We start from the raw sequence: 21,637 nt of genomic DNA on the forward strand, positions 1-21,637 counted from the left end.
CACCCTGAGGGTCTGGCCAGGTGGAGTGGAGGGGTCACTGACTGCTCTCCATGCAAGGTCAAACCCCTCTGGGTGGGTGGAGCTGGAGCCCAGCTTAGCTTTAAGGCCACACCGCAGAAGTCCCTCAGGCTTGGGTTGGGACTGTTTGGGCACAGGGTGGCAGCCAGGGCCAGTCCGGAGATCCTGTTTGCTGAGGAGGCAGCAAGCTCCTGGGGCAACGCAGGTGGCAGGTGGGAGGCCCGCACTGCCTGTGGCTCCTGCTCATCCTCCCAGCATCCAGTGCTCCCACCAGGCCGGACATCTGTGTGCACGTCCAAGGACTCTGAGCTGGTCTGGGGTCTGCAGGACACCCCTCCAGCCTCCTCCCTTCCACTGAGAACCTACTAAGGGGCTGCAGCAGGACCAGACTGGGCCTGACAAGGAGGATGGTGACAGGCCACCCAGGCAGGTGCCCCCTGGCTGCTTCTAAAGTGGGGAAGGAGAGTTCTTGGGGGGAGCCAGCCATTGGCCAGGGGGTTACGTGGAGCCCCCTGAAGCTGTGGGGGCTGAGGCCTGTGGACCCCACTGACAGGGAGAGAGAGGTGTGGCCTGCACTGTCACCCCTGAGGGCCCAGTGCCACCTGCCAGGGTGGGACTGCCTGGACAGAGACCAGGAAGAGTGCCCCCACCCAGGGATGGCTCCCGAAGGGGGTGCAGGTGTGGAGGGCAGTGTGATCGGAAGGCAGTGCACTCAAAGGCCCTGCAGGTGTGGGGGGCCAGGCACATCTGTTGGCAAAGCTGACACATGGTCCTCACATGCCCCTCTCCTGCCCTGGAGGGTGCCAGAAGCTCCCACACTGGGGGGGGGGGTGAGGAGCTAGATCAGGAGTGAGAAGCTTTGGAACCCCCTCTTCCTGCTGAGGTGGGACTGAGGGAGGTGCTGTGAACGACCTGACTGGTTAATGGTGGCAGGTGGGACCCCTACCTCCAAACCACCCCTGGGAGAGGGCTTCCTGCTTCCTCCCCTCCCAGAAGCCTGTCCTGAAGCTGTGAGGAGAACATCCCTCCCCTCAGCTGGAAGCAGGGAGAGGGCTCCTCCACAGAACCAGGACCAGAAGTGGGCCCTCTGCCCCGACAGTGAAACCAGAAGCTGGCATTCATGCTGCCTGCCACGACCAGAACTGATAAGTAGAGATGAGGATGGCGTCTTCGTGGGCGCTTTATTCTGATGCTGGTGACCTGAGAAGACTGCGGGTTTGTACCCTTAGAAACCGTCCTAACATCTCATCTCAGGCTGACCCTTTGTACAAGGAGAAGAAAAGTGTAGGTAAAGGGCTTGGAATTCGGGGGAAAAGGTTAATCAGATAAAAGCTGCAGTCCAGCAATTTCCGCATCCTTTCTCCTGCTGACCGGTGACATCTGGGGGATGTCCCCCAGGAGTGCGATGGCTCTGGTGCCATCGTGACCACTCGCAGTCCTCCTGGTCACACAGAAGGGACTGCTTGTGGCCTCCTGGAGTCAGGGTGGGTCCGGTCATGCACTCCAGTTCCCGAAACAACGGTTTTCTACCTTCATGAATCATTAACCCTATTAACTATACAGCTAAAAAATGTTAACTCTTGAGTTCCCCCATCAGCCGGAAGAGTCTCAGCATCTTCTCTGCTGCACAGACAGCTGGGACCTGGAACTGATGCTGGCCTGGGCGTTGGGAGGCCTGAGGGTCAGTCCCACCCCAGCCCTCAGCTCCAGGGACCTGGGAAGGGCTGGCACCCGATCCTGGAATCTCCGCCTCCCCACATCCAGGGGATGCAGGGGCCCTGGAGGGCCACGTCCTGAGCCCCAGTGGCATCTCTGTGAAGCCCCTCTCCTGGTCCCACACAGGGGAAGAGCCACGTGGGTCTCTCAGGGGCTCATCCCTGTTAAAGGTTCCAGCAGAGATCTCTGCACCCATGGACACCATAGCTCAGCTTCCTGCCCCCAGGCTGAGACTCCCGAAGTCAGTCTCTGGTACAGGGTCCTGGCTCATGGGCAGCAGCTGGGTAGTGATTGATGCTTGCTGAGTACACGCACTAACCTCCCCACAACTAAGTGAGGAAACTGAGGCCCAGCGAGAAGTGACCAGGTCACAGCACATCAGTGGCAGGGAGGGTGCAGAGGAGGCCTCTGAAGCTCCCTAGACTCTGGCCATTGGGCCTCAGGCACCAGCCCCTCCCGCTGGCACCTCAGCCTGGGTAGGGTGGGAATTCAGCAGCCAACAGGATCAGTGCACCCGAGTTCAAGCTGGGGCAGCCACAGGACAGGGACAGAACCATCTGGAGCTACAGGGTCCGGGAGGCCCGGGGGAGAACACACTGGCTGCTCCTGGGCCACTGAGGCAGCAATTGAGTCTAACCTGAGGCCAGGCTGAGTCGGGGGAAGCCCCAGTACTGAGAAGGCTGAGTATTGGAGGGTGGCTTTGGAGGTGCCTTCCTCTACAGCCCTGCCAGCCAGCAAGGCTGCTGGGCGTGGTCTGACTGGAGGACCCAGGACCCTGGGCTCCAGACTGCAGGCTTCGGGGTCAGGCCCCAGCCCGTCCTGGTCTCTTGGAGTCCTGGGTCTGCCTCCAGGGACCGCAGAAGAAGGACATAGGCCTGTGCTATCCCTCTGCTCCTCCCTCCGAAGGGGAGGGACTAGAAGCAACGCCTTGTCTGCAGTCTGGATCTTCTGGCCCACAAGGAGGTGGTTCTAGAGCCAGGGACCTGGGGTCTCCCAGAAGGTGTTGCCATGTGCATGACTGGCAGGACAGTTTGCTTCATTTCTGACAACGGGAAAACCACATGTGATTTTCCACTGTCTAGTGCCTCCACCCCGCTCCCCAGGCCCAGACTGCTGAGCAAGCAGAGTTCACCCAAATTCCTTCCACTCACCACAGGACACAGCCCCTGGGGAGACTGGGGGTCACTGCAGCCGTGGAATGGGGGCAGGTGAGGGGGGGCAGCTGAGGGGGCAGGAGGCAGACTTCCAGCCATGAGTAATTCTGCAGCTGGCAGACTGAGGGGTGCGGGAGGGAGCATGGTGTGGACTGTGTGAAAGTCCAAGGGGAAAGGAGGGCCACTCAGTTCCGAACGGGGTCTCCTCAAAAAAAGATCACGTTGTCACCTGGATGTGCTGCAGAAACTTCAGTGCACGTGTTGAAAGAGCGCCCCCTGCTCTGGAAGAAAACAGGAGACTGTGTTTATGTTCGGAGCAGAGGCTGTGGAAGAAAGGAGCAAGACCTGGCGCTTTCTAAAAGTTCCAGCTGTCTGTTCGAAATCGACTGAAAGTGAAGTAAAAGGGCAAACAAAGCCACCGAGAAAGGAGCTGCTAGGCTTCTAGGTCAGAAATGGACACCCAGGAGCCTGCCGCTGCTGAGCCTCAGTGTGTCTCCTCTGCACAGGGGGCGGCTCCCTTGTGAAACAAGAGGGCTCCCTGACCTGAGTCTGCAAAGCCGCACCTGGAAAACAGTAAGTCTTTGGAAAAGGGAAGCTGTTAAGTAAAGTTACTTTACTTAACTTTGTGCACTTGAAGAAAGTGCACATTTTTCAAGTCAATTCGACTGTCTCCCTTTTTAAAGTAATTAATTTATATATTTTTTATAGATTGTCTTTGTTTTCATTTTTAAAAAATGAACTATGAGACCTGCTCAGGGAAGTTACAAAAGAAGAAATAATCAGGAAACAATAAATATATGCGAACGTGTGGACCTTAGTAAAAATCATGAAAATGCAAATTAAAATATACTGAGTACTAATTTTCCTATGTCAAATCCTCAAAGATGAGAAAACGCCCTGGTGTGGGCGGGGCTGGGAAACCGCTGTGGTTCGGGGTCGCCGGGCTGCAAAGAACAGAAACCCACCGTGGCAGTTAATGGGAGTCCACAACAGAGAACGGTAATTCGCTACACGCGAGGCCAGGGACGAGTAGGGAAGCTGGGAGGGACAGCTCTTCCCAATGGTTCAGAGACCCGCGGAGGCTGAGCGCGCCCCCTGCTGGCCTCCCGACGCCATTTTAGACGCTGCTTCCTACCTGAGCTTATGCTCCCGGGCTTGCAGGGCCACAGCTGTGCACACCTGTGCGTGGCCCATGTCTGCGTGGGCTGAGTGCCAGGCAGTTCTGCCAGTTTGATGCAGGGCCTGGAATTCTGCCAGCTGTGGGTCATCAGAAACCTCGGGGGCCGGGGAGGGGGGGACTGGGAAGCCTTGGGGCCCCCAGCACCCGCTGCCTGCCCCACTCCCACCCCTACCCCTGGCTCAGCACCTACCTGGCTGTGGGCCCACTGAACAGCCAGGTGGGAAACTCTTCTTATGTCAAAGTTGTTATGCAAGTAGTGTGTGCTGATTGTAGAAGAATTAGAAAACAGACAAAATAAAACACATAGGATAAGTTTTATCGGATTTCAGACCACCGCACTTCCCAGAGAGAACAAGTAAGTTTGTCAGACAGTCCTCCGGGCATTTTAGAAGCACATGGACAGGGAGTCTGTGACAGCCAGGCATGCTGGGTCATACCCACAAATAACAGAACACATACCCACTGGTCTTTGCCCCCCTGCCCCCACCATCCCAGCACAGGGCTCCCCAAGTGGTAAGAGCACGAGGAGTCACTTTCGTTCTGATATTTGGTCTTCGAGCTCTTATACCCCTTGGAATTTCCTGGGTAAAGGGAGTGTGTTTTGTTCTAATGAGCTGACTCTGGGCGGCTCCTGGATTGGGCTGGTTGCTGCAAAGCCCAAGCCATGGGGAGCCGCGGGGAGCCTTCAGCCCTGCCCCCATTCTCAGCGGTGACTCGGAGGTAATGTTGGGCCACACTGGCATGGTGAAGCCTCCACAACAATCCCAGAAACACAGGGTTCGGGGAACTTCTGGTTGGTAAACATGTCCAGATGAAGGTAACACAGCCACCTCTGCAGGGACAGAAGCTCCTGGCTCGGGACCCTTCCGATCTCTTCATCTAGCTGTTTATTCCTTGTTCTTTGTAATGGGCTGGTGATCTAGGAGGGAAGCTGTTAACCTCTCTAGTAGGGAGTCCTGTGCACCATTCTAATAAAGGTCAAATTCAAGGAGGGATCATAGGAACCCCAGTTTATAGCTGGTCAGTCAGAGGCAGAGGTGATGACCAGAATGTAAGATTGGCATCTGAAGTGTGTGTGTGTGTGTGTGTGTGTGTGTGGACGGAGTTGAACTGTAGGACACCCAGCTGGTGTGGAAACCCACACATCGGTGTCACGGTGCTGGGTGAGAGCAAAGGAGGACACAGCAGTGTTTTCCGAGACAAGATCCCAGCACTGCTGTTCATTAGCTGTGCAAACTCGTGCAAGTTGCTTGATCTCTCTGCGTCTCTATCGCCTCCCCAGCAAGATGGGAACAAGGATGTCTTCCACTGACAGAAGTGTCCTGGGCATCCATGATGCCCTGTCCAGTGAGGTACCTGGAACAGTGCCTGTAAGGTGCCTGGTAGACAGCACCAATCACATTACATGTATGTGTCCATGCTTAAACACATTTTATTATTAAGCCCTCACTGGTGTGGCTTGAGTGCCAGTCTGTGAACCAAAAAGTCTTTAGTTCCATTCCCAGTCAGGGCACACCACACATTGGTGTTTCTTTCTCCTTCTCCCACCATTCCTCTCTGTCTAAAATTAAATAAAATCTTTAAAAAATTAAATAAAAACATGTTATTATTAAAATTCCTAGCATGTGCAGAAGTGGAGGTGTTACCCTGAATCTCCTGCCCGTTACTAGCATCTTAGTTATCCACTGATGGGTCTTTGCAGATCAGGGAAGGTTGGAAGGTGGGAAGGTGACCCACCTGGCACGAGTCACAGAGTCTGTCAGAGTCCAGAGCCGAGCCTGAGTCAGAGCTGTGGACTCAAGGTAGCGGGGTGAATAGTGGCCCCAAAATTCAGGTTCATGTGGGTCCTCGAATGTGACCTTATTTGGAATAAGGATCTTTGCATATGTAATCAAGAGTGCCAAGATGAGGTCATCCTGAAGTAGGATGGGCCCTAAACCCTGCAATTGGTGCCTCTATACGGAATGGAGAAGATCCTGAGGGAGGGCACCCATTAGAAGTGGGACAGAGGTTGGGGGGATACAGCCAGAGCCTAGGAAGACTGGCAGCCCCTAGAAGCTAAAAGAGGCAGGAAGGATCTTCCCCTCTACCCACCCTCCCCCATCCCCTCGTTGACACTTCAGTCTTAGACTCTGGTCTCCAGAACGTGGAGAGAATACATTTCTGTTCTTCTAAGCCACCTAGTTTGCAGTAGTTTGTTACAGTGGACACGGGACAAAAATACACCAGACACCAAGGACTGAATTGTGTCCTCCCAGATTCATATGTCGAACCTTACCCCGCAATGCATTTGGAGATGGGGCCTTAGGAGGTAACTGTGAGAAATCAGTTTCTGTTGTTATGACAGCAAGCCATCCAAACCCACAGGGATGCTGGGGATATCTCAGGAAGGCCCAGGCCAGCACTACAGGCTGGTGCCTTGGGGCCAGTGGCCCTCAGGAGCTCAGCCCAGCATGGTCAGCAGTCTGACCACATGCTCGCCAGAATGCTGACAAGCAATCCTCAGGAGACTGAAACTGACCAGAGGAGCAGCCCACCAGCCTAGGCAGAGCTCTGACCCCACAAGCCAAGGACAAGTGGAAACGGCACTGAAGGGAACATCGAAGAAAGTGCCCTGCAAAGGTCGTGAGGACTTAAAAATGACCCCTGGGGACCCTGGCGCTGGAAGTGGGAGCAGGAAACAGATAAGATTCATCTTGGAAAAACGTAAGCTCCTACACCTGGGATGGGGAGGCAGACTGGAAGGGGCCAGTCAGAAGCTCATCTCTGCTGCCTCTCTGACTTTTGGGGGTGGTCTTGGTGTGGGGAGCAGGAAGCTGGGGCTTAGGCATTTGGGACTCCCAAGCCAGGGGTTTTAGAAATAGAGGGCTGAGGTCTCCCTCTGCTTCCCACGTGGCTGGACAGCAACCTGGTGGTGCAGGCAGGAGAGGAGAGGAGCGCACGCCCCTGGCCTTGCCTGCTGGTGCTGGGCACTGTCGGTCACCCCACCCCTTCACAGAACCTCTCTGCACCTGTGCAAGGCCCCGTATTCCTCATTTTTGCAAGTTGCCCAGTGTTTTAAGTACTCCGGTGTGATGAGCTATTAAAAGCTGCCTCTGCCTCCCCAGGACAGAAACCAGAGGCAGAGGGCGTTTGAAGAAAATGGTCTCAGGGGATTGGGGGCTGCTCCCCTTGGAGAGGTGAGACCCACAGATGGGGAAGAGGCTCTGAGAGCTCCCCCTTCCCTGAAGGCAAGAGGAGACATGGTGGGGGGCAGTGAGGGAGAGGTCCCAATTCTGGCATCCTGGAGTGTATCCAGGGTCCCCAGAGGGCAGGCTGGGAGCTGGTGTGGGGGGCTGAGTCCTGGGCCCACCACACGTGGGGTGATGGAGGAGAGGGCTGGGACAGGGGTCACACCTGGCTGTCCCACCTGTCTGAGCACGGCTACACTGCTGAGATCAATTCCAAATAGAGGGCTGCAGAATGAGGGAGCCACACAGGGACATTCAGTAGTTCCCAGACGTCAGTGTTCCCAACCTGATTGGCACGTTCAGCATGACCCCAACCTTGAAAAAGGAATTGCTGGGTGAGATTTTTGGTTTTGTTGGATATGGTTCCAAACTGGTTTCCAAAAAGTCTTTCCTACAAATTGCCAATTCCCTCACACCTTCAACAAGTGTGATCAATTTTTTAAATGTTTGACAATGCAACAGGCGGAGAAGTCTCACTTGTATTTGCACTTCTGTAATGATTAGACAGGTTGGGACACATGGCATGAGTTTATGAGCTATGTATCTTCTGTGAATTGCCCGTTGTTTCTCCTGCCAATCTTTCCACTAGATTGTTGCCTTTTCCTTATTTATCTGACAATTTCATAATTACATGAACTAGACTTAATTTCAAAATGTATCACTTTTCCCTCTGGTTTGATTCTTAATTTTATTTTTTGAATATTAAATATTTTACTTTAAAAAAAGATTTTATTTTTAGAGAGGGGAAGGGAGGAAGAGAGGGAAACATCAATGTGTGGCTGCCTCTCGCACCACCTACTGGGACCGGCCGGCAAACCAGGCATGTGTCCTGCCTGGGAATCAAACCAGCGACCCCTCTGGTTCGCAGGCCAGCGCTCAATCCGCTGAGCCACACCAGCCAGGGCTCCTTGAATACATTTTAAATTTGTGTGTAGTCGTTTATCATTCTTCTCCTTCGGTGTTTCTGGTTTATTGTAATACTTAGACTATAAAAACATTCGTCGCCTTCCCAGTACGTACTCTGTTTCTTTTTTAGATTTCAAATTTTGACCCATCTGGATTTTATTTTGATGTCAAGGAGTGAGGGAGGGGGCCGAGGCAACAGGCTTCTATTTTTCCAGAGGGCGGGCCAGCTGTCCCATCGCCGATCAATTGAAAACCTCGGTTGGAAGCAGCTGCGGTACCAGCACATTTCAGGCTCCGGCGTCTGCTCAGCTGCGCCGTCCTGGGATCCCCGCCGCCAGGTCTCTGCAGCTAGCGGTTCTGCCAGGGTCAAACGTTAGGCCCGCCCCCCGCGACCCCGCCGAGGACCGACCCCTGACTGCCCACCCGGGACCCCTTGCAGCCAGTTAGTTCTCTGGTCCCGGGGGTCCAGGAGCGGACGCGGCATACCTGAGAGTAATTTAAATAGAAGTCCTCTTAATCTATTTGCATAGAGGCGGGGCTTCTGGCGCCGAGCGACCAAGACACCCAATCTCGTGGGACTTCCACCAAAGCCTTTATTTGCATGGGGCGGGGCCTGCCTCCGGGCGTGAAGCCCCGGGCTATTTCCCCTGCCCCTTTCCGCGCGGCTTCTTTCCGCCTTCCTTCCACCTTCCTTCGGGCCCTGCTGCCTTCCGTCTGTCTTCGACCGGCACCGCCCGAGGCTTAGGCATGATGCTCCCCAGAAGGCGGCGGGCACGGGTCGAGGACACCGGCAACTTCTTCGAAGTGCACTTCCCTGGCGTAGCCATCTACCTGGCGGAACCGCGCATGGGCCGCAGCCGCCGGGCCTTCCTCACCCGCCTGGCACGGTCCAAGGGCTTCCACGTGCTGGACGCCTACAGGTGCGTTGTGGTGCGGCAGCTCGCGGCCGGGCAGTGAGGGCCGCCAGGAGAAGGGGCTGGCAGGTCTCTCTGAGAAGGTGAAGACTGAACGGTGTGCACCAGACAGAGCGAAGGCCTGTAGGAGAGGAGCGAGGCAGGGAGGAGGGCAGGCCCACTGGGCGAGGGCTCCAGGCCTCACCCTCTCTTCCTTCTGCCCAGCTCCGCAGTGACACATGTGGTGATGGAGCAGACTTCAGCTGAGGAGGCCATCTGCTGGCAGGAGAGCAGGGCGGCCCTGGCCCCAGGCTGTGCCCGCCCAGCGCTGCTGGACATCAGCTGGTTCACAGAGAGCATGGCAGCCGGGCAGCCAGTCCCTGTGGAGAGCCGGCACTGCCTGGAGGTGAGCTGGACAGAGGAGGAACATAGGGCCACAGAGGAAGGCCTGCTGCAGGGGGCAACTCCGCTGGGACAGGTAGCAGGCAGCAGGGTCCAGAGGAGACTGGCAGACAGGTCTCCACCCTGATGGCCAGGCTGCCCACCTCCTGTTCTCACTGTTGCTGCAGACTTCCTTGGGTTCACTCGTTCTTAGCGTCTTTAGTTAGGCCTGTCTTGTTCACCAAGCACATGACCGTGACCCCTAAGTGCGATGACCCGAGGGCCAGCGGGAGGCCTCTTCCTGTCCCCATGGATCCTGGGTGAGCCGAACAGGGAGGCAGGCAAGGGCTCCTGCCTGGCCTGTGAGCCATGTCCCTGTCTGAGGGGGGCATGGCAGTGGGGCACATGTGGCATGTGCCTCGGCAGGATAAGTGCCCCATGAGGGTGGCAGGTAATGTCACTACCACCCCTCTGGCTGTTGTAGGCAACAGATGAGTCAATGCACGCTCTCGGAGATGAAGATAGGTTTCAAAGATCTCTAATTTTATTGATTACAAAATAATAGTCTAATTATAAATTTGGTGGCCAAGCTTTACCTGCGCAGGGGCGAACCCTCGGGGTGTCCAGAGACACGGTGCCCAAAAAGGGCTGCAGATGAGAGTCGCGCCTGGCTCACAGACTAAGGGGTTCTTATAGGGCAGAGCAAGCGAATGCGGGGTTACAGAAGCAGATGTGGCAGTTAGCTATTAGCCAGGTTGCTAAGTTAGAAAAACGGCGAAAGTCTCTAATTGGTGGTTGGGAGCTGGGGTCTTATCTGGCGGGCCTTGGTCAGTTACCTTATTTGGCTAGGAATTTTAACCCAGCCGTTCCCTGACATTTATTTATTACCCAGTCTCAGGAACTGCAGATGCCTAACGGCTGTTTGTATGTTTCTACTACTAATGGCTATTACACTGGCCTGAAGGGTCATTGTCAGTTTGCTTTGTAGGGCAGCACTACCTTTGGCCCAGGCCTCTGGTAGTGCTGCCCATCAGAGTTGGCTCCTCCTGTCCTGTGTGCCGGAGAGCCGCAGGTGACTGCCCAGGAGAGGCGAGGCTTCGGGAGCTGTCAGCCCTGCACCTCCAAGTGGTCTGTTCATTGCCTGTCCCTAGGAGGCTGTGCCTAGGAAGAGGCTGCCCGGCCCAGTGAGGATGCCACCCTATGCCTGCCAGCGCTCCACACCCCTCACACACCACAATACCAGCCTCTGGGTGAGCCACGGCCCCGCCTGCTCCTGTGAGCACTCCCCGTCCCTCCCTGCCTTGTTGTGTCCCACCCTTGGGGCAGGTGCGCTGGGCTGGAGGGATGGGTGAGGCTCCCACCAGTCTTGATGTCATGGCTCATAATGGCTCCTCCCTGCAGGAGGCTCTGGAGGTGTTGGCAGAGGCAGCGGGCTTCGAGGGCAGGGAGGGCTGCCTCCTTGCCTTCTGTAGAGCGGCCTCCGTGCTAAAGGCACTGCCCTGCCAGGTCACAGCCCTGAGCCAGCTGCAGGGACTGCCCCACTTCGGAGAACATTCCCGCAGGGTCGTCCAGGTAGGTGCTCCCCACTCTCATCAAGGCAGACTTGTGAACCCAAGTGGGTGTCCAGGAGCCGGGGCCCAGTGACTGCAGGTGGGTCTGGTTCAGCTTGGCTGGGGAGGAGGTTGCAGGATCCCAGGTGGGCACAAGCCTCCCTGCACCCAGCCACCCCATGTAAGTTAGGGCTGCACCACTTGCTCCAGCTGGGCTGAGAGGACTCCAGCTGCAGGCTGGTAGCTGGCCCTGCTGGCGTCCTCCCAAACTGTCTGGGATGTGGCAGAGAAGCCGAGCTGGGCACGAGTTTTAAGCACAGAGTATTTGAGGAAAGTTGGGGTTTTGTCCATGTCACTGGGACAGGACATCATAACAAAAGAGACTTTTGAATTCAGTCACCCGTTTAAAGGAAGTTACACTGAATTCATCACCTATGTTTTTTAAAATGTTACTTTTATTAATATATTTTGATTATGCTATTACTGTTGTCTTTTTCCTCTCCACCTTGCACACCCCTCCCACCCACATTCTCCCCTTTAGTTCATGTCCATGGGTCATACATACAAGTTCTTTGGCTTCTACATTTCCTATACTATTCTTAATCTCCCCGTCTATTTTCTACCTACCATTTATGCTACTTATCCTCTGTACCTTTTTCTCCTCTCTCCCCTCCCCACTCCCCTGTTGATAACACTCCATGTGATCTCCATTTCTGTGGTTGTTCCTGTTCTAGTTGTTTGCTTAGTTTGCTTTTGTTTTTGTTTTAGGTGTGGTTGTTAATAACTAAGTTTACTGTCATTTTACTTTACACGTTTTTTTGTCTTTTTCTTAGATAAATCCTTTTAACATTTCATATAATAAGGGCTTGGTGATGATGAACTCCTTTAACTTGACTTTATCTGAGAAGCACTTTATCTGCCCTTCCATTCTAAATGAAAGCTTTGCTGGATAGTCATCTTGGATGTAGGTCCTTGCCTTTCATGACTTTGAATACTTCTTTCCAGCCCCTTCTTGCCTGGAAGGTCTCTTTTGAGAAGTCAGCTGACAGTGTGATGGGAACTCCTTTGTAGGTAACTGTCTCCTTTTCTCTTGCTGCTTCTAGGATTTTCTCCTTCATTTTAATCTTGGCTACTGTAATTATGATGTGCCTTGGTATGTTCCTCCTTGGGTCCAACTTCTTTGGGACTCTCTTAGCTTCCTGGATTTCCTGGAAGCCTTTTTCCTTTGCCAGAACAAGGAAGTTCTCCTTCATTATTGGTTGAAATAAGTTTTCAGTTTCTTGCTCTTCCTATTCTCCTCCTGGTACCCCCCATAATTCGGATGTTGGAACATTTAAAGATTTCGTGGAGGTTCCTAAGCCTCTCCTCATTTTTTTGAATTCTTGTTTCTTCATTCTTTTCTCGTCGAATGTTTCTTCCTTCTGGTCCACACCATTTATTAGAATCCCAGTTTCCTTTCCATCACTATTGTTTTCCTGTACATTTTCCTTTATTTCACTTAGCATTGCTTTTTTTCATCTAATTTGCGACCAAATTCAACCAATCCTGTGAGCATCCTGATTACCAGTGTTTTGAACTGTACATCTGATGGGTCGGCTATATCTTCATAGCTTAGTTGTATATTTCTGGAGCTTTGATCTGTTCTTTCCTTTGGGCCAATTTTTTTTTTTTTTTTTTTGGTCTTGATGCACCTGTTATGTATGAGGGGCGGAGCCTTAGATGTTCACCAGGGCAGGCAACCCAGGTCTCTGTGTTGTGACGCTGTCTGTGGGAAAGAGGTTGACAGGGAACAATAATGCTTTCTCCTCTCTCTGCTGGATTTCAGTCCTTCCCCCACTTCCCACAAACAAAGTGGGCCCTTCTGGTGCTGATTCCCAGGTGGGTGGGTCTGTGTAGGTTCTAACACCCTGTGGGTCTCTCTAATGAACTCTCCTGTGAGGTTGGGAATTTTCTCCTGCTGCAGCCTCAACCCTCACAGGTGTTTTCAATCAGCGGTTTGAGGCTTTATTTCCCTGTTGGGACCCCAGGTTTTGAGGTCCGTCTTGTTCCCCAGGTGTTCCTTCCAGTTTATCTGCACGTGAAGGTGGGACCACAGGCTCCACCAGCCTCCACCTTGCCTGCCCCAGTCCTCCACCACCACTTTGCCAAGAGTCCTCTCCGACTGGCTGTCTGTCTCCACCCCTCTTACCTCTTTGGTTGTCGGACTTCTATACAGCTCGATTTTCTGTCAGTTCTGTTTATTTTATTTTAATTGTTGTTCAAGTACAGTTTTTTTACTTCCATCCCAGCCTACCCCCTCAGCCCTCCCCACCTCCCTCCCATTTCCACCCCCTCCCTAGTTTTTGTCCATGTGTCTTTTATACTTGTTTCTGTAAACCCTTCCCCTTTTCTCCTGAAATTCCCTCCCCTCTCCTTTCTGGTCACTGTCAGCCTGTTCTCTATGTCAGTGTCTGATGGTTTTTGTTTTTAAATTGTTGTCCTTCTTTTGGTTGTGCAAGGAGGCACAGTGTGTCTACCTATGCCTCCCATCTTGGCCGGAAGTCCATCATCTATGTTTTGGAAAGGAAGTGTTTACATATATTGGGACTTACCTGCGAGATGAGGCCAGAAGCTTTGGGGGACAATCTTTATTTTCAAGTCCCTCACTTCAGAGCCCCCTGCTGAGGGTGGGGTCAGCGGGTCTTCAGCCCCATCCCTGCTCTGTGGTCAGGCTGGGCTTTGCTTTGTCTCGGCCACAGGAGCTGCTGGACCGCGGAGTGTGTGAGGAGGTGGAGAGAGTCCGGCTCTCAGAAAGGTACCAGAGCATGAAGGTATGCACAGGGCAGACCCCAGCGGGGCTCACAGCCCCTCACCGCTCCCCAGAAGGAACTGCCCGGGGTCAGGTGGTCTCAGGAAGTCTGATATGTATGAGGCAGCCAAGCAGACCATGAGGAGAAACTTGTTTCGAGCACAGAAGTGTTCTAGATCACTCAGCTCTACCTGTCCTTGTTGACGGAATAGTCTGCAGTGTTACCTGTTCTGTCACCTTAAGCAGAGGGCCTGGCAAATGTGCCGCAGGGATGACTGAGTTCTGGCTGCTCAAGGTGCAGTGTTCTGTCCTCCTGACCTCATGTTCTGACATCTCTGGGTCATTTCACCTGCATCCATGGCACATCCCTCCTCTGCCCCCTCACCCTGGGTCTGATGCAGAGCTGCTGGTGCCCAGTGCCCTGTCCCGCAACTGTGACACCCTGCTTTTGTGCTGGAGGTCGTCAGATGGGTGACTTGTGGGACAGTGGGGCTTCCCCGGGGGGTTACCAGATGTTGTGAGGATCAGGGAGTCAAGGACAGGAGGAGCCATGTATGAAGGATGGAGGGGCTCAGGTAGGTGGCAAATGGGGTGTGGGGGCAACTGAGGAGCTGGGGAGTGGGGAAGCATGGCCATCTGCCTCCTCCTCCTGGGTACCCCATGTCCCAGAAGGCATCCAAGCCTGCAGGGAAGTATGTTAACAATTACTTCTATAAACAATGCCAATGGCTTATTCTCTGCACTTTTTCTGGGAGGACTCTGTTGGTGACAGTGACCCAGCCTATGCTGTTGGCTAAGGGGATGAAGGGGGAGGTGTGGTCGACACAGCCCGGGGGCGGGGGGAGGCTGCAGCGGGTCTGGGCTGCAGGAAGCAGGGCTTGGGCACCTCCTCTGCTGCCACTGCCCCCACCAGTCTGGCCTGGCCCCCAAAGGTGCTCCTACCACACTTTACTGCCTCCACCAGGGAGAGCTGTGGAAGATAGGAAGTCACCCTGGGAGAGGTTGGCTCCAGGAGGGCCACCACCTCCCCCACCCCACTAGGGTGTCTGTGGACTGACCGATGGCTGGGCAGTGAGGTGAGCTGTGGGGGAGTCACCCAGGCCTGCGTTCCCTCCAGCCCGTCGTGTGTGCATGTGTGAAGGATAGGACATGTGGTCAGATCACTGCTGGAGGCGAAAGCTGCACACATGCTGGGGGAAACCTCTCTTAGAGAGCAAGGGCCTGACAGGCTGTGCCCACCCTCCCAGCAGCTCTTCACCCAGATCTTCGGGGTTGGAGTACGGACTGCTGATCGTTGGTACCGGGAAGGGCTGCGGACACTGGACGACATCCAGGGGCAGGTGCAGAGACTGACTGAGCAGCAGAAAGCAGGTGACCCTCAGGGAGGCTGTACCTCAGGCCCCCCAGAGCACTTGAGTCTGTGCTTTTCCCACACCCAGTGCTGAGGCTGCCTCTGCAGGCATGGGGGCAGAGTGACCTGGTGGTAGGTGGCATCTGTGGAGGGCTTCCTGGGGTCCCCACCAGCTGCAGTCAGGATCCATGGTAGCTCTGTCTCAGTGGACAGTGATGGTCACAGCAACTAATGTGACATCAGGACCTCCTGGCTAGACTCGGACTGGACCAGGCCTGGGCTTCTTACTCCTGAATAGCATGTGCTCAGTGTCCTGGCCTGCCGGCCAATGGTGCGGGGACCTGTGTGGTAGGGAGGACAGTACCTTTAGAGCTGGTTAGGCCTGGGTTTGAGTACACCTCCCTGATGTTCTCTGCGAAGGGTGGGAGGCTGCAAGCACCTCTGGGAGCCAGCAGGTCACAGGTGTTAAGCAGAGTTCATGCTGGGGTGGGTGGGAGCCCTGCTGGATGAGCCCCATGGCCCAGCCCCATGGCCCAGCCCCCCACCTCTTCAAACATCTTCTCAGGGGCTAGAGGAAGGGCAGCCTCCCCAGGGGCCCATGAGACTTGCCTGGTTGGTCGGCAGGAAGTGAAACCCATAGAGCTGGGTCCTGTGACATGGCACAGGTGAAACTGCCAGCAGTGCTCACTGCAGCTGCCAGCAGCTGCCACCGCCCACTGGAAGCCCTCCCGCTATGGGTGGAGGGGCAGCGATTTCTGACAGAGGTGGCCGTGTGCTCAGGCTAAAGTGGTGCTTGTCCCCCAGCAGTGGAGCCAGCTTCCTCATGTCCTCTGTTGGCTTCTGGCCCCACTGCACTGCTGGGAGGACGAGGCATTAGCAGGCTCTGGCCTGGCAGTCTCAGGACTTCCGTGGGGGCAGCTGGCTGGAGGGCACAGGGACCTCTGTTGTCTCTTTCAGCCGTACACAAACCCACAGTTACTCTGAATGAAGGACTGACATTTAAGAGGGAAGAGGGAATAGTGGAGAGAAAGGGCGGGCAGCTGGGTTGGTCAGGAGGTCCGTGTTGCCTGCAGGACTCCAGCACCACCAGGACCTGTGCACGCCGGTCCAGCGGCCTGATGCAGAGGCCCTGCAGCAGGTGGTGGAGACAGCCGTGGCACAGGCCCTTCCTGGGGCGACTGTCACGCTGGCTGGTGGCTTCCGGAGGTAAGGGGCCTGAGGTGGGCTCTGGCTCGGCTCCGAGGTGGGCTGCTGAGGTGGGCCTCCCTGCTCCGAAGGGCCTGGGCCAGCCTGGAAGTCAGACCTGCCTTTCAGGGGGAAGTTGCAGGGCCACGACGTAGACTTGCTCATTACCCACCCCCAGGAGGGCCAGGAGGCGGGGCTGCTGCCCAGAGTGCTATGCTCCCTGAAGCAACAGGTGAGGGCTGCCCCTCCTGAGGGTGCTGCTGGGTCCTGCCCTCCCAGGGCTTGGACAGTACCCATCATGCTCCCCCCCCCGCCGCCCACCCCACAGGGCCTTGTCCTGTACCAGCAGCACCAGCTCAGCCGCAGCAGAGACCCCACCCACCTGACCCAGAGGAGTCACACCATGGACACCTTTGAGCGGAGTTTCTGCATTTTCCGCCTGCCAAGACCCCCAGGGGCTGCCTGGAAGGCTGTGCGTGTGGACCTGGTGGTGGCTCCCATCAGCCAGTTCCCCTTTGCCCTGCTGGGCTGGACTGGCTCCAAGGTAGGCAGCGAGCTGCTGGGGCTGTCCAAACCCAGGCTGCAGCCCTGCTGACTCCTTGCTTTCCCCAGCATTTTGAGCGGGAGCTTCGCCAATTCAGCCGAAAGGAGAAGGGGCTATGGCTGAACAGCCATGGGCTGTTTGACCCTGAGCAGGTGTGTTGTCAGGGAGCCTGGAACCCACAGACAGGGCCCTGAGGGGTACCCCCCCCCGGGAGGGCTTTCCTCGCCTTTCTCAGGGAAACCGCCATGGCTGAGGGCTCCCAGGCATCAAGGCCCACCCTCCCGTTGCAGAAGACACTTTTCCGTGCAGCTGCAGAGGAAGACATCTTCAGGCACCTGGGCCTTGCTTACCTTCCCCCAGAGCAGAGAAACGCCTGAGCCCCTCTGCCAGCCCTGTGACACTCTGGGAAAAGGGGCCACTCAGCCAGCCAGGCCCACGGATGCCCCAAACCACTGTCTGCAGGCCAAAGACACTGCCCCAGCCCTCACCCTCCTGGGTGGAGCCTCCCATGTTCACCTCGCTCCCTCGCACACGGCCCACCAGGACACAATGAGGTGAGCCCACTGAGCAAACCAGGCTGTCTCCTGGAAGTGCTGCTGGGTGGGGCTGGCTGGTCTGCCCCATACCTGTCGGTGAGCTGGGGCGTCATTCGGGACTTGGGTAGAGGTTGCTCTGAGCCCGCAGAGCCGCTGAGGGGCACTGCCCCTCGGGCAGTCCGTGACCTGGGGTGCCTTTCCACTCATTTGGATCTCCCTTAGTTTTGCTGATGTTTTACAGTTTTCAGAATGTAAGTTTTGCATCTCTGTTAAATTTATTCCCAATTATTTTATTCTTTTGATGTTACTTAAGTGGAATTTTGTTCACTTTATCTTCTGATTGTTCACTGGTGGTGTGTAGGGATACAGTTGATTTTTGTATTGTGGAAGCTTGGTGTATGTTGTATTAAATATAATCATCTCTTGATGGATTCCATGTGACTCTGCACATAGGGCTGTGCCCAGGTGGGCAGCGTGCAGGAGGAGGCACGTTTGTGCTCAGGCCCAAGTCTCAAGGTAGCGGCCAGCCCCTTGCTGGCCTCCTGGTAGGGGAGGGTATGGTCACTGGGGCAGTGGGATGGGAGGAGGGCGCATCTGTGACTTGGTTTCCTCACAACCCCTGCCCCCATAGCCCGTGTGCCCCAAAACTGAACGCAGAAGCCCTGGGCCTGGACCCAGCCTTGGCCTGTCTATGTGCTAAGGTGGGCATGCACCTGACAGCCAGCCCCTCTGATGCTGGAGGCCTCTCAGGGGCACAAATCTTTGATTTCTTTTTCTTTCTAAAGATGGTTTCAGCTGGAAGGGGCAAGCCTGGCTTGGGTGAAGGCAGGTAGGATGGGAGAGTGGGACAGATGTTGACAAGACCTGGACAAAGGGACCCAAGAGCAGAGAGGGGATCCCTGCTCCCCTCTGGCCCAGGAAGCCAGGCCTCCAGCTCCCTGGTTGTCCTGGCAACACTCTGCCCTCCTTGGCCTCAGCCCTTTGTTCACACTGCCGCCTGCTTCCCTCCTGCAAGGCCACACCTCTCCCCAGGGCTGCAGCCCCCTGCTGCTCCCCTGTCCCAACTGGACTAGGGAGATGCTGTTGGCAGCCCTTCTGAGCCCAGCTGCTGGCCACTGGCTCCCGCAGAGACTCCTCCTGTGGGTAGAGCTGGGGCACAGGGCCACAGGGCCACCACACACAGGGCCAGGGGAGGGGTCACACTCCTGAGGGAGCCCCTGTCCCGATATGTAGCCCCCACTCTCGGGTAAGCAGAACCACAGGAGTCACACATGTAACACACACACACGCCCATCCACACACAGGCAGATACAAGTCCACAGACACACGTGCGCACACACATCCCTTGACTCCACATGTCTCCTCATGGACATGCAGGCTGAATGATGAGGAGAAAGCTGGCATTAGTGCATCGGGCCCCCTGGGAGGAGGGGTTGATGGAGATGGAGTCCCACACTTGGGGAGCCTTTCCCTGGTGAGCCCTCTGTACCTGCTAGCATCCACCTCTCAGGCTCATCGAGACCAGGACGTCTGCCCTTCCTGCCCAGCCTTGCCTGGCAACACCCCAGCCTGGGCTCGACTGAGGACTGGTGGCTATGAGACTATTTTAAGTCCCGCTCTCAGGCCATCCTCCCCCAAAGGCTTTGCTACTGGCCACCTGCCGCCGCCTGTCGGGCCTGGGCCTGGGCCTGGAATGCCCACTGGCAGTTGGCCAGGGTGGGGGCTGGGGCGGACTGTTATAAGCTGGTGGCACAGGGGCAGGCAACTGTCCTCGTCCAGAGCCTGCCTCGGTCCCTGCCACCGCAGCCATGTCCACTCACCGCCTCGTGATGGTCCGGCACGGTGAGAGCACCTGGAACCAGGAGAACCGCTTCTGCGGCTGGTTTGACGCAGAGCTGAGTGAGAAGGGGGCCCAAGAGGCCAAGAGGGGGGCCCAGGCCATCAAGGAAGCCAAAATGGAGTTCGACATCTGCTACACGTCAGTGCTGAAACGGGCCATCCGCACCCTCTGGACCATCCTGGACGGCACGGACCAGATGTGGCTGCCTGTGGTGCGTACCTGGCGTCTCAACGAGCGGCACTATGGGGGTCTTACGGGCCTCAACAAGGCAGAGACGGCTGCCAAGCATGGGGAGGAGCAGGTGAAGATCTGGAGGCGCTCTTTTGACATCCCGCCACCCCCCATGGATGAGAAGCACCCCTACTACAGCACCATCAGCAAGGTGGGCAGCTTGGGGGGGCCAAAGGGAAGGCCTGGGGTCAGGGGCCTCTGGAAGGGGGGTAGGGGGCTGTCTCAGATGTGAACTGCGGATGCCCCCAGGAGCGTCGGTATGCCGGCTTGAAGCCCGGGGAGCTGCCCACCTGTGAGAGCCTCAAGGACACCATCGCCAGGGCCCTGCCCTTCTGGAACGAGGAGATTGCCCCCCAGATCAAGTCCGGCAAGAGAGTGCTCATTGCAGCCCACGGGAACAGCCTGCGTGGCATCGTCAAGCACCTGGAAGGTGAGGTCACCCCAGGAGGGCTGTGGGGGTAGGTGGGTAGGGTGACACGAGTTGTGGGGCCTGTCACACTCATCTCCGCAAGTGCCCACCCACCACCTCGCTGAGGGGGCATAGCCAATGCCAGTGCTGAGGTTGGATTTTCAAACAATTCAACTGGGAGGGTTGGACAAACCATTTCAGACACAGCTTTGTAGAGTCTGGGTTTCATTTCCATGTGTCCTGAGACACTATGGAGTTTCCTTATGAAGACTAAGGTGAAAACACCTGCCACCTCTGACCCCTGGGCCAGGCCCTGCACAGGGCCTAAGGCATGGAGCTGGCCCAGCTTCCTGGAGGTGAGCCCTGGGCAAGGGGGTGGGGGATGCTGGGAGGGGCACCTTGCCAAGTCACCCAGGCAGGATGGCCTGCTCCCAATCTTGCTTTGCTGTGTGTCCCTGGTCAAGTCACATCACTTTCGGGACTTTACCACCCTAAGGCAACTCCTGGCTCCCCCGGCTGCTGGAAGGGGACCCAAGGCAGAGCCCTGCCCACAGCTTCACCCCTCCAGGCAGAGGGGAGACCACTCAAAAGGATGCAGGGTGGATGGTGGCCCGGAGACCTTGGCCTGTCGCTGGGCAGGGACAGGATGTGGGCCTCAGGGCTTTCAGGCAGCAGGAGTCTGTCAGCACCTGAGTGGCCTTCAAGCTTGTGGGGTCAGGGAGAGTGAAAGGCAGAGGCCCTAAACCTCCTGCCCCTGCAGGATGACGGGCAGCTGGCCAGAGCAGAAAGGTAGGCCGCTGAGGCCTGGCCAGCCCACCTGTCCTCCCCAGGGTGCCAGGTCCACACAGACACCTCATAGCAGGTGCTGGACCCAGCGGGTGGACAGCCCATGTTCCACGCCTTCTCCCTGGGGTCCCTGCAGCCCACATGCCTCTCAGCACACTGTGAACACGCCTGAAGGCTTCCACTGCCCAGGGAACTTGGGGAAATATCAAAGGGTGAGCTATTCCAGGCTGGGGACTGCAGGAGGCTGGTGGGTCGAGTTTCCTCAGAAATCACAGTGCTTTCCACTTGGCAGAGCCTCCTGGCCACCCTGCTGTCCCTCACCCACCTCGCTTCTTAAGAGCACCCCTAGGAACCAAACTGCTAGCACCCTGCCCAAGTCCAAACATCCTCCATCTGGCCAGAGGTCACACTGGGCCCAGGCCCATGGCACAACCACCCTCAGTTTGGGCGGCTATTTCTGTTACCGGAGGCCTCGGCTCTGCCTTGACCTTCTGCAGGCAGTTCTCGGCCTGGCTGCTGGGGAGGGCTGAGCCTGGTCGAGCAGCCATGGCTCGGAAAGGTCACAGAGCCTGCTGAACCAAGAGCAGCTGCTGCCCGGTGGCTGGGCCAGGAGGGGCTGAGGGGCTGTGGTTTCTCCGGTGCAGGGATGTCCGACCAGGCCATCATGGAGCTGAACCTGCCCACGGGGATCCCCATAGTCTACGAGCTGGACCAGGCCCTGAAGCCCACCAAGCCCATGCGGTTCCTGGGTGATGAGGAGACCGTCCGCCAGGCCATGGCGGCCGTGGCTGCCCAGGGCAAGGCCAAGTGACAAGTGGGCTCTGGCAATAAAGGCACCTCCTTGCACCTGAGTTCAGTGTGACCCACATGCCCATGTCCTCCCATCCTTGGCTATCAGGTGACTCCTGACAAGTCCCTATAGTGACCCCCAAAACCGAA

At 56.3% G+C, this 21,637-nt stretch overlaps 2 protein-coding genes across 5 annotated transcripts; both read left to right on the forward strand.

The window, feature by feature from the left end:
* Positions 1-8,422: 8,422 nt before the first annotated feature.
* Positions 8,423-19,112, forward strand: POLM (DNA polymerase mu). Of its 4 annotated transcripts, none has more exons than XM_053654800.1 (11): positions 8,427-9,124; positions 9,323-9,503; positions 10,630-10,728; positions 10,880-11,050; positions 13,767-13,838; positions 15,064-15,187; positions 16,241-16,373; positions 16,482-16,584; positions 16,681-16,896; positions 16,965-17,048; positions 17,187-19,112. In XM_053654800.1, exons 1-11 carry the CDS (start codon positions 8,952-8,954, stop codon positions 17,271-17,273), a joined length of 1,443 nt encoding a protein of 480 aa, XP_053510775.1. In that variant the 5' UTR covers positions 8,427-8,951; the 3' UTR covers positions 17,274-19,112. The 4 variants fall into 4 exon arrangements, with proteins under 4 accessions (XP_053510774.1, XP_037006143.2, XP_053510775.1 ...); XM_053654801.1 differs by having other exon boundaries at positions 8,428-9,124; positions 15,067-15,187; XM_053654799.1 differs by having other exon boundaries at positions 8,423-9,124; positions 15,067-15,187; positions 16,482-16,896.
* A 38-nt stretch (positions 19,113-19,150) lies between these two features.
* PGAM2 (phosphoglycerate mutase 2) lies at positions 19,151-21,549 on the forward strand. The gene is made up of 3 exons (XM_037150252.2): positions 19,151-19,654; positions 19,753-19,933; positions 21,343-21,549. The coding sequence occupies exons 1-3, from the start codon at positions 19,241-19,243 to the stop codon at positions 21,507-21,509; spliced, it is 762 nt and encodes a 253-aa protein (XP_037006147.1). The 5' UTR covers positions 19,151-19,240; the 3' UTR covers positions 21,510-21,549.
* Positions 21,550-21,637: the final 88 nt, after the last annotated feature.

This window comes from Artibeus jamaicensis, unplaced genomic scaffold, assembly GCF_021234435.1.
Source record: "Artibeus jamaicensis isolate MK-2021 breed Jamaican fruit bat unplaced genomic scaffold, CSHL_Jam_final contig_886, whole genome shotgun sequence".
Classification (NCBI taxonomy): domain Eukaryota; kingdom Metazoa; phylum Chordata; class Mammalia; order Chiroptera; family Phyllostomidae; genus Artibeus; species Artibeus jamaicensis.

Bases quoted from the DNA above. Each gene is read 5' to 3' on its own strand.
- POLM (XM_053654799.1), top strand. From the start codon at position 8,952: ATGATGCTCCCCAGAAGGCGGCGGGCACGGGTCGAGGACACCGGCAAC. The intron at 9,504-10,629 runs GTGAGCTGGACA...GCCTGTCCCTAG, and splicing joins AGAGCCGGCACTGCCTGGAG to GAGGCTGTGCCTAGGAAGAG. The intron at 11,051-13,766 runs GTAGGTGCTCCC...TCTCGGCCACAG, and splicing joins ATTCCCGCAGGGTCGTCCAG to GAGCTGCTGGACCGCGGAGT.
- PGAM2 (XM_037150252.2), top strand. From the start codon at position 19,241: ATGTCCACTCACCGCCTCGTGATGGTCCGGCACGGTGAGAGCACCTGG. The intron at 19,655-19,752 runs GTGGGCAGCTTG...GGATGCCCCCAG, and splicing joins ACTACAGCACCATCAGCAAG to GAGCGTCGGTATGCCGGCTT. The intron at 19,934-21,342 runs GTGAGGTCACCC...TCTCCGGTGCAG, and splicing joins CATCGTCAAGCACCTGGAAG to GGATGTCCGACCAGGCCATC.